The sequence below is a fragment of the Ursus maritimus genome, unplaced genomic scaffold, assembly GCF_017311325.1.
Source record: "Ursus maritimus isolate PB19 unplaced genomic scaffold, ASM1731132v1 scaffold_1, whole genome shotgun sequence".
NCBI lineage: Eukaryota > Metazoa > Chordata > Mammalia > Carnivora > Ursidae > Ursus > Ursus maritimus.
The window spans coordinates 61,908,406-61,918,845 of NW_024423343.1; the positions used below are offsets into that span (position 1 = coordinate 61,908,406).

At 41.5% G+C, this 10,440-nt stretch overlaps 1 protein-coding gene across 3 annotated transcripts in view; it reads left to right on the forward strand.

The window, feature by feature from the left end:
- Positions 1-10,440, forward strand: part of STK39 (serine/threonine kinase 39) — a 441,956-nt gene that overhangs the window by 257,343 nt on the left and 174,173 nt on the right. For all 3 annotated transcript variants that reach the window (XM_040644241.1, XM_008687066.2, XM_040644236.1), the window contains 2 exons: positions 172-273; positions 2,356-2,489. In XM_040644241.1, coding sequence (XP_040500175.1) covers positions 172-273; positions 2,356-2,489 — 236 coding nt within the window. The remainder of the gene's footprint in view (positions 1-171; positions 274-2,355; positions 2,490-10,440) is intronic.

The window sequence follows — 10,440 nt, forward strand, 5'->3', positions numbered from 1 at the left end:
CAATCATTTTACTAGAATGCATCATGTAATTAAGATTTAGTTCCCGATTGCTGGGCCTTAGCAAAGTAATATCCAAGTTGTGCACCCCTGCCGTAGACCTCCGATAATACAGACTTCTGGTGTGTGACGTGCCTGCTGTGTAATTGTGTTTTTTCCTCCTTCTGTTCTTAGGTGAGAGGCTATGACTTCAAGGCTGACATGTGGAGTTTTGGAATAACTGCCATTGAATTAGCAACAGGAGCAGCGCCTTATCACAAATACCCTCCTATGAAAGTAATTACTGTTGGAAATAATATGTCGGGCTTGAAATCGGATTTAATGGAATCTGTTCTGTAATTCTCTTAAACATAGTCATTTTCCTCTAAGACCTGAGGAGAATTAATGGAGGAACGCAGCCAAGTTAAATGTTGTCCGATGTGGACAGGATAGGACAAAAGTGGTACGGTTCCCAGCTTTGAAGCTTGCTTTACATTCTTAGCACAGAGCTGTCTGAAGACTGCGATCCCTTTGGCCAGTGGAGGTTGAGAACTGGGACAAATGCTGGTCACTACTCTTTGGATAGCCAAAGACCCCAGGTCCCCAAGGAAAATCTAAAAATAGATTATAGTGAATCATCTTTGCGATGGATTCCCCCCCCTTTTTTTTTAATGATCTGTAACATTTCACCCCCGTGCTCACTGTCATGTTGGTGACTCATCTGAAATAAGGGAGCCCAGTGTTTTTAGGCAGTAACCTACATTTGGATAGTGTTTTCAAATTTTTGTGATTCTTTTAACTGGCCCCTCCTTTATTATTTCACTTATTCTGAGATGGTGGTAACAGGGCTGATGGACCCAATTAGATTTTGTTTGGGGGCTGAAATAGGTGGTGGAAATGACGAAGGTATTTTACAGAGAATATGGTCTTTGTTTCAACTTTTTCCTAGGAAAATACTGGAAAAATTTAGGAGGATTAAGAAAAACCCGAGGATTAACAAAGTTCAATAGCTTTACTGATTAAAAAGTTAATATATTCTTATGAGAGAAAATTTGGAAGTCCGAACAAGAATAAAGAAGAAAATAATCATTCATAATCTCATCAACCACAGACAATCCCTGTTAAGGTCTTAGTGTAGTTCACTACATTGTTCTTTTCTCTCTGTATTTATGTACATATTTTTAACATACTTAAGATTAGGGGGTGTGTGTGTATACATATCTGCTTTTGTTAGCAGAAAATTCAAAGTTGAGGTGTAAACAATTGAATTGACCTTGCAGAGAAAAAGCACTGAAGCAACTCAGGATTTTTCCTTCCATCCAGTTTTTCTGCATTATTTTTCCTTATTTCTTGTTTTCTTTCTTTCCCCACTCCTCCGTGTTTCCCACCCGAATCCAAAGTCCCACTGCTAACCCCAGCCTGACGTCGCATGGGGCTCTGCCGGTACTTCACAGCTCGCCCACTGTCTTCTGTTTGCTGGTATCCTCCACAAACAATAAACTGTCACTTTAATCCTTCATCTATTCACACATCTGAAAGTGTTTGAAAGGAGTCTTGGCATGTATAACATTTGCATAAATTAAGGCCGATTTATGCATTAATGAGGTTTGTTCCTTTTATATAGGTCAATAGTTTACTACAAATTCTCTTTTTTTTTTTTAAGCAAGGAATTTCGATGTTGTGAATGAATGGAATTTTTACCTTTTTGATTTGAAGCTGTATTTTGATGTCGTTTTGTCCCCTTCCAGAAGCAGCGTGGCCTCTTGCTCTGGTTATGGTTTTTAGTAACTTGTATCCTGGCTAACTTTCAGTGTCTTACTGTCTCAATTTTGCCAAGCCTTTAAGCAATATTCTCATTTAAAAAAAAAAAAAAGATCATTTGTTACCTTCTGGGATGTTGTGGATTTATTTTTAGGGTTGGCAGTGTGTTAACAGAAGCCTTGAGTACGGGCGCTTCCTTACTTATGAATGACCTGTACACATGGACGTTCACTGCTGCTCTGGGCCTCTCCTCCCGCTCCCCCTCACTTTCCCAGCCAGAGCCCCAGCCTTCGCTAAGCCTGTGCTGGAGCTACGTGCTTCTCGAGGCCGTCTGAGAGCCAGTTCCCAGAAGTTCTGTCCCAGCCGCTTTGGGACATCGTTCTTCACACACATAACAGATTTTGTAAGTTCTGTCAATGGAATAACAAAAAGGTGAAAGGGCACATGAACGGATTTGCGAAAGGAAATGAGTACTTTGAGTGCACACTTTCGGGAAGGTTAAAGTCACAGGAGAGCACCTCATCAAGGATGGTCTCTAACGCTTTTGTGATACATTAAGAACTCGACTGCAGCAGCGGCTGGACTGAGATTCTGTCTTGGTATTTGTTTCCGCTGCAGGTGTTAATGTTGACTTTGCAAAACGATCCACCCACTTTAGAAACAGGAGTAGAGGATAAGGAAATGATGAAAAAGTACGGCAAGTCCTTTAGGAAATTACTTTCACTGTGTCTTCAGAAAGATCCCTCTAAAAGGTATGTCAAACTTTGGGGATGAGTTAATGACCTGGTTTGAATCACGACAAAGCTTTGCTTGTGGCTGGGAAAAGGCTGTGTGAGGACACCTGAAAGGTGCTTCTGGTTCAGGGGAAATCCTGCTCCGGCCCCTGGTTTCCAACCTGTTAGTGGAAGACAGGGTGGGTGCGAGAGGGAGAGGAGTGAGGATGAGGGAGAGGCAGAGGAAAATTTTTAGTGTTAATGAGATTCACTGTGTTTGTTCGGTGTGCGCTCTGTCATCAAAGGAAATGAAGTAGAACAGAAATCAAAAAGAAGTTGGCAGCCGCGCGCTCAGAAGCTAGTATTCCGCACTGTGCAGGTTGAGCTGACCTCTCAGGATTTGAATATCCTGCTAGCTCCAGTCTAAGCCGGGCAGAGCTATTGAATTTTGCATGAGCTTCCCTTTAGTTGCAGAACAAGTTGTGCTGTTTAAAAGATTATCGGTAAAGAAGATTACGATTTTTGCGTTAGAAACATTAATCATATAAACAGAAGCAAATGGTTTGAAATTAACGTTAGTGTTTCCTCTTTCTTCTTGGGTTGTTGCCCTGCTCTGTAGTATGTCTGTTTTCTGCGTTTGTTTCTTCCTTCGTAATTTCTGTGACTTTGAAATACCCCGGCTAGTGATAATATAGCCCCATGTTTTCTCGCTTAAAGAAGAATGTGAATGACGTGAGCCACACAGGCCTTGCCTGGGTAGAGTCCCTTCGTCGAGCTAGGTTGTGTGTGGTGTGGCCCTAGCGGACCCTGAGCATAGACCACGGACCTGGAGAGGCCTCTGGGGAGTCGCTGGCCACCTCATCCACCCAAAGGTTCGATTTGAAAACGTAAAAACTGGCTTCTCTTCTGAGGCTTTCCTTTTCAGGGAAGGACCCCGATTTTGGAGGGATGCCTGTTTTCTTAAATCCTTTATGAAACGTAAGCCTTTTCTCTTTACACAGTAATCTGCTGTTTGAGTAGGCAGCCCTTCTCCAGATTAAACACAGTTGCCATTATTTTACCCCATTCTTTGTAGCTACTCTCTTCACTCCTTTACATTTTACTGAATTCGCCTTGAATCTTCTCTATATCAGTCACCATTCTCATGGAGTTAGGTCTAAAGACTGCTGTCAAGGATCTTGAAATTATTTATTGTAAAAGGGATCATTGTTTTGTCACACCGGTAGGCTGTTTCTGCTTAAACATCTTCGTTGCCCTTTATATTTGATTTGTACGGCTTGTTTTTCTTCTGAATTTATACTGATCTTTTATTGAGGTTACTTCTTCACACTCCTATCAGGTGAAGATGATATTAGATTCATATTTTGTTCTGCAACACTTGCTTGTCTTATCTTTGTATTTGGTGTCGTCTCCAAACATAAATTTTTGGCATCACCAAGGAAATAGTTTGATCCTCCAGAGCCCAATGAGAGAGGTACCTGTCTGCCCAGTTAGCCCTGGGTTATTGCTGATGGTCTTTGTGATTCTCAAACTAGTTGAGATCCCACCTAGTGGTGATGAAGTGTAATGTCACACATTTCTAGCCCTTCTGGAAAAAGATACTGTAGGGTAGAATTGCTGGTATACTCATGATACAACAGTAGATTTCTTTAGGAATTTGTAAATTAGTCAGAATAAATTAGATTATCATATGTTAAATTTAACAAACCATCCTTATTTCTTAATAATCTTGAAAGTCTTCCCAGGAGTTATTTATTATATGAGCTCAAATGTCAGGTTCCTACCACCCCCTGCCAAAAAAAAAAAAAAAGAGTCTTGCACCATATGTTTGAATTCTTACGAAGTCTTCCCCTAAGAGTGCTGTCTTACTAACTTATTGATTTACAAAGTATTAATAGTTTAAGGACTTCTTTTAGATATTTTCATTATAATCTAATCTAATCTCACTATTGTGCAATTGTCCTCTGTTAATAACGGAGAATATAAGTGGTACAATGAATTCTTGGGGACTCTTCTTTTAAAAATTGAAGTATAATTAACATACAGTATTATATTAGTTTCAGGTACACCATATAATGATTCAAAAACTCTATATACTCAGCGCTCATCACGATAAGTGTACTCTTAATCCCCATCACCTATTTCACCCGTCCCCCACCCATCTTCCCTCTGGCAACCACTGGTTTGTTCTCCATATTTAAGAGTCTGTTTTGTTTTGTTTGTTTTGTTTCTCAAATTCCACATTTGAATGAAATCATATGGTATTTGTCATTCTCTGACTTATTTCACTTAGCATTATATCCTCTAGGTCCATCCATGTTGTTGCAAATGGCAAAATCTCATTCCTTTTTATGACTGAGTAATATTCCGCTGTAGATACGTTCCACATCTTCTTTATCCATTCATCTGTCGGTGGACACTTGAGTTACTTCCATATCTTGGCTGTTGTAACTAATGCTGCAGTAAACATAGGGGTGTGCGTCTGTCTTCTTGGATTAGTGTTTTCTTTGGTTTTCTTTAGGTAAATACCCAGTAGTGGAATTACTGGATCATATGGTAATTCTATTTTTAATTTTTTGAGGACCTTCCATACTGTTTTCCACTGTGGCTGCACCAATTTGCATTCCCACTAACAGTGCATGAGGGCACCTTTTCTCCACATCCTCGCCAACATTTGTTTCTTATCTTTTTGACTAGCCATTCTGACAGGTGTAAGGTGATACATCTTTGTGCTTTTTTAAAAATTAAATTAATTTTTTTAAGTAAACTGTCCCCCAGTGTGGGGCTCAAACTCATGACTCCGAGATCAAGACTCGCATGTTCTACCGACTGAGCCAGCCAGGTGTCCCTTTCCTTGTGGTTTTGATGTGCATATGATGATGAGTGATGTTGAGCATCTTTTCATGTGTCCGTTGGCCACTTGTATGTCTTCTTTTGAGGAAAAAAAAATTCATGAAATATGAGAATGGGAAAAAAGTAATATTGAATTTATTATATAGGATGCAGTTTTAAAATATGTATTCATTACTAAATAAGTAGACATTTAATTGCTACACAAATCTGAAAGAAACCATGAATATTTCCTGTCTTCTCTGGCTTTGCTTATGTTGTCCAAAAGGTTCTTCCTCTGGCCCTTTCCACCCTCTTTTAACACTTACTTGAAAGGCCCCATCTTCTTAGGGTTGGATAAATCTGGATGGGTTCCTAGCTCTACTTTATCATCATCTACATGACTTAGTTTCCTTGTCTGTAAAATGGGCCTAATAACACCTACTTCATAGGATTGTCCTGAGGATGGAATACAATCACTCGCTTAAAGGGGATAGCACAGGGGTACCTGGGTGGCTCAGTCAGTTGAGCGTCTGGCTCTTGGTTTTGGCTTAGGTCCTGATCTCAGGGTGGTGGGATCAAGGCCCTTGTAGGGCTCCATACTCAGCGGGAAGTCTGCTTGAAATTCTCTTTCTCTCTCTCCTTCTTTTTTTTTTTTTTTTTGAAGATTTTATTTATTTATTCGACAGAGATAGAGACAGCCAGCGAGAGAGGGAACACAAGCAGGGGGAGTGGGAGAGGAAGAAGCAGGCTCATAGCGGAGGAGCCTGATGTGGGGCTTGATCCCATAACGCCGGGACCACGCCCTGAGCCGAAGGCAGACGCTCAACTGCTGTGCCACCCAGGCGCCCCTCTCTCTCTCCTTCTGCCCCTCCCCCTGCTTGCATGTACCCGCTCTCTCTCTCAAAATAAATAAATAATTCTTAAAAAAAAAAGAGGATAGCACAGTGCCTAGGGGTTCCTAAGTATTCAGGCAATTGGGATTGCCATTCACTATTTGCCTTTTTCTTCTTGACTGAGTGGAATTATTACAGCCCTTAGTTTTCCTACAGTATATTGAGGATATGTCTGTTATAGCACTTACCACACTATGTGCGTTTATTGGCTTACACATCCAATTTCCTCATAAATTTGTAAGTTTTTTGGAAGGAGAACCTGTGTCATTCATCTTTATGTCTTTCCATCCACAGTGTTCGGTCTGTATTACAAATTTGATATTTCTTGAGCAACTGGAGACAGTTGGGAGCTTGCAATTTGGGGATGATTTGAACTCATTGAAGAGTGTGTCAGAAACAAGCCAGATGCAAGCAGGTTGAGGAGTAAATGCAGATTTTTGATAATTTTTCTATTTTGCATGTTGATCATCTACTTGTAATCTGAAAGCAGTGACAGGTACCAAAACCCTGGTCTAGCTGAGTACCTTTTTAGCAATGAATAGAAACATCACAGGTGAACAGTGACCAGGAGAGATTCAGTCCTGTGCTGGAGCCCTCAGGCTAGCTGACAAGGAGCTGTGTTTTCTATCAACCTGAGAGCTCATGGAACTTTCCTAATAAAAGAGAGCGGTTATTGGAGCTGTTTGCCTCATCCAAGTCTGTGCTCTGCATTGGCATAGACTGAGAGGTGCTTATATTCTTTTATTTGCGTAGCAGAACATTTTGCTATTTCCTAAAAAATGAGCCTTAATCCCGTAGATTATGTACTTCATATGGATGGCAACTATAAAAGGAACCAGCATTTTCTTCGAGCAACAAGAGGGTGCATATCACATAAATAAATTCATTAGAAGTGAATAAAACTTGAATATTTCTTTTGGGGGGAGGGTAGGGTGAGAGTTGCAGCTCTGCCTGAGGTCAGTGAGATGTTAGAAATTATAATGCATATTGTTAGAACTACTTAAACTGTATCATGTTCATCCTGAATCCTTTGAAAATTATTTTAAGTCTCAGTGGACTTTGGTTCATCCATATGTATTAACTGAACCTTTAAGAGATTTCCTTCTGAGAATGTTGGTCCTTACAGACTGCTGCATTGTTTTTAAGGATTTAAAATGGAATCGTCATTCATCGCCTGTACCGTTATTTGGGTTGCTGGTGTAGAGCATTTCAGCTTTTCTTGTACAACAGTGTCTGTATTTATGTTATGTTGCATTATTTGAAAATTGTTAGCAGCCATGTAAGACATAACTGTGCTTGCAGAATTCTTTCTCTTACGTGGTACTCAGCTAAGGGGCCGGCAGTTTTGATGGTTCCATGATAACCCCGTACTGAGAGTTGCTGTAGCATAAAACTAAAACAAACGGGCAAGCGGACGAAACACAAAAACCCTAAAGTCAGTTGGGCAGCATTGCACCTCACCTTCTCTCATGCCTTCCGTCACTTTCTTCCTCCCTCATTTTCCTCATTTCGTCCAGTTCCACTTTTCCATACTTTCTTACGGAGATCGCTTGGCACTTGTACGATTCTGCCTCCAAAGCTATAGACACTTGAGGTCATTTGAGCACACAGACGATCTGCTGTTTATTCTTCTCTGTATAGAGTAGACCTATTATTTTGTATGGCCTGTATGGCCTATTAACATAAATGTTGAGCCTATACAAGAAGGAATGTGGCTCCTTTAAACCATTTCTCATTTCTTATGTGATTGAGTGTTTGTCTTTATTGATGAAGACTAAGAATGGAGAGTGCTGAGAAAGGGGTTTTCTCTGTAGCATGCTTTTCTGCTTTACAGTTTTGGTCACCATAGAAATGACCTTGCTGGGGAGGGGAAGGTATTTTCCCAGCCCTGTATCTTGAGGTATGTCTGGCATTTCCCAGCCTCCTCTCTGTGTTGGTCCTACACCTGACCCTTAGTGTGCGGAAGGAGGAGGCAGGGTGCAGAGGAGTGAGGGAAGCATGGGGCTCTCCACTTCAGGACCTCTACTGTGCACGACTTACCCCCCCCCTTTTTTGTTAGCATGAGTCTTATTTTCATTACCTTGTTCTCCTGTTCCCTACTACCTTGAACAGATGCTTAGAATTTGGTGTTGACTAGATTTGGCTCTAGGAGTTGTGGTTCTGTGTCTGAGTGTCTGGTAGCATCACTTCTACCCCATGTTTGATTATGGTTTGGAAATTGAGCTATAACGGTTTTCTGGTCTGTGTTGGGCATTGGGGAAATAAAAAATGAATCCTGTGTGTCCCTGTCTTGAAAGGGCTTTCAACTTAGTGGGGTCGAGGCAGAAAACATAGGAACAAATAATTACAGAAGAGGAGTGTGGGTAGAATGGTACGTGAGCCCCGAGTAGGGAGCAATGAATTCTACTTGTAGGAGCTGACCAAGTATCTCTGAAGATGATGACATTTAGATTGGTTCTTGACTGATGAGCAAGGCTGTGCCAGTCGGTTACAAAAATTTTTGAAGAAAAACAGTGTGTGCCTTGTCATGAAAGAGCACGAGAAGGATGAGTTTACCAGCATAGCCCGAGGCCAGCGTTCACGAGGGGCGTGATGGGAAATGCGGATGGGGGAGGCAGCATCTGTCCGCCTCCTGAAATCTGTGAGGATGGCTGAGAATCGGGTTTTTATAGAAGCCGGCTCTGGAGCAAGGTGGCTGGTGGGTTAGAATGAAGAGGAGAGACGTAGCAGAGAGCCTGGCTGGCGGGGGGGTGCTGTCGTAAGCGTATTGACCAAAGGCCATGAGGGTTCCGACTGAATCCGCGGCCTTGATTGACTCCCTTAATCATCTTGATTTTCTTAGGTTCCTTTTCACTTAAAAAAGTTAAATCTAAGTTATTTTAAAAATTTTGTTTCACGTGAATGAGGTGTCAAACACGACACCAAGTCTCGCTCAGTACAGCGTGTAATGGTTGTATGTTTTCTCTGGGGCCCTCCCCTGCCCCCGGAGCTCCATTCCAGTGTTTGAATGTTCTGATGCGCCTCTTACCGCCTAACCGCGCGCGCGAACTCGTATCTGCTGGATTCCAAGCTGCTGGAGGTGGTGTTAGCGTCTGTCGTATTCACCGCGGTATGCCCAGCACCTAGCACAATGCCTGACGAACAGTAGATGCTTGCTAAATATTTACCGAGGGAATGAAGGAGGAATCTGGAGTAGCTGGAGGCCAGAAACATTGCCCACGATCTGCACGAGCGTACATTAAAATAACAACCGAAGTTAAATCATGTGAAATAGCACCATTTTTAGTTCTAGTGTGCCTGTTTAACGAGGTACGAATTCATGAGTTCGAACAAGCTCGCCGAGGGGATACGGCACACAAAATCTAACTCGGGGCCCACCTGTTGTTTAGACCTCTATTTACTCAAAGCAATTAGCGATTAACAGCTGTTTGTTGCAGTGAATATGGTGATTCTGGGTTTTTGTCAGGTGCCTCTAACCAGCGTTCCACTTGAAGCTGAGGAAAAGAGCAATAACAATTTAAGTAGGAAACTTCTTTGCAGAGAAATACAGTTTATGGCCCCTGTAGACTTACACGGTTTTGACAGCGATGGTCTTAAAGACGTTTCCTAATTCTTCCGTGTGCCTGGGTTCAGTCCCTGGGCCCATTTTAACAGAGCTTCCTGGTCCCCAAGCAGTGGTTTCCAGTCTTTTCAAGTCTGAGGACTCCTTTGAAACTTGCCCCTCTCTTGACATAATACCGTTTGTGCCTCTGGTAATCATCCCCTGAGAGAGTACCTCCCGATATTCAGTAATGCTTCCCCTCCCCCCCCCAATTTTTTTATTATGAAAAGTTTTGAATGCACGGAAAGGGTGAAAAATTGTGCAGTGGGTACTTCTGTAGCAGCACCTAGAAGCAGCAGTTACGAACAGTTTCCATATCTGCTGTCTCCATTCATCTCCATTTTGTTTGCTGAACAGTTTGCAAGTAACAGACTTAATATTTCAGCTTGCGTTCCCTACAGATAAAAACGTGTTCCTATATAACCACGATACTTTCCCACACCTAAGAAAGTAAACAGTAATTCCCTAACATTGCCTTAATACCTGGCATATTCATATATGTCTAATTATTTCCAAATGTCTTTTGTAGCTTCTCCCCCTTCCCCTTCAAATGCAGGGTTAGGCAAGAGTCACTCTTGGCATTTGTTTTTTTGTTGTTGTTGTTTGTTTCTTTTTTTTTTTTTTTTTTTTTTTTTTTTTTTTAAAGTTTTTTTTTTTTTTTTTT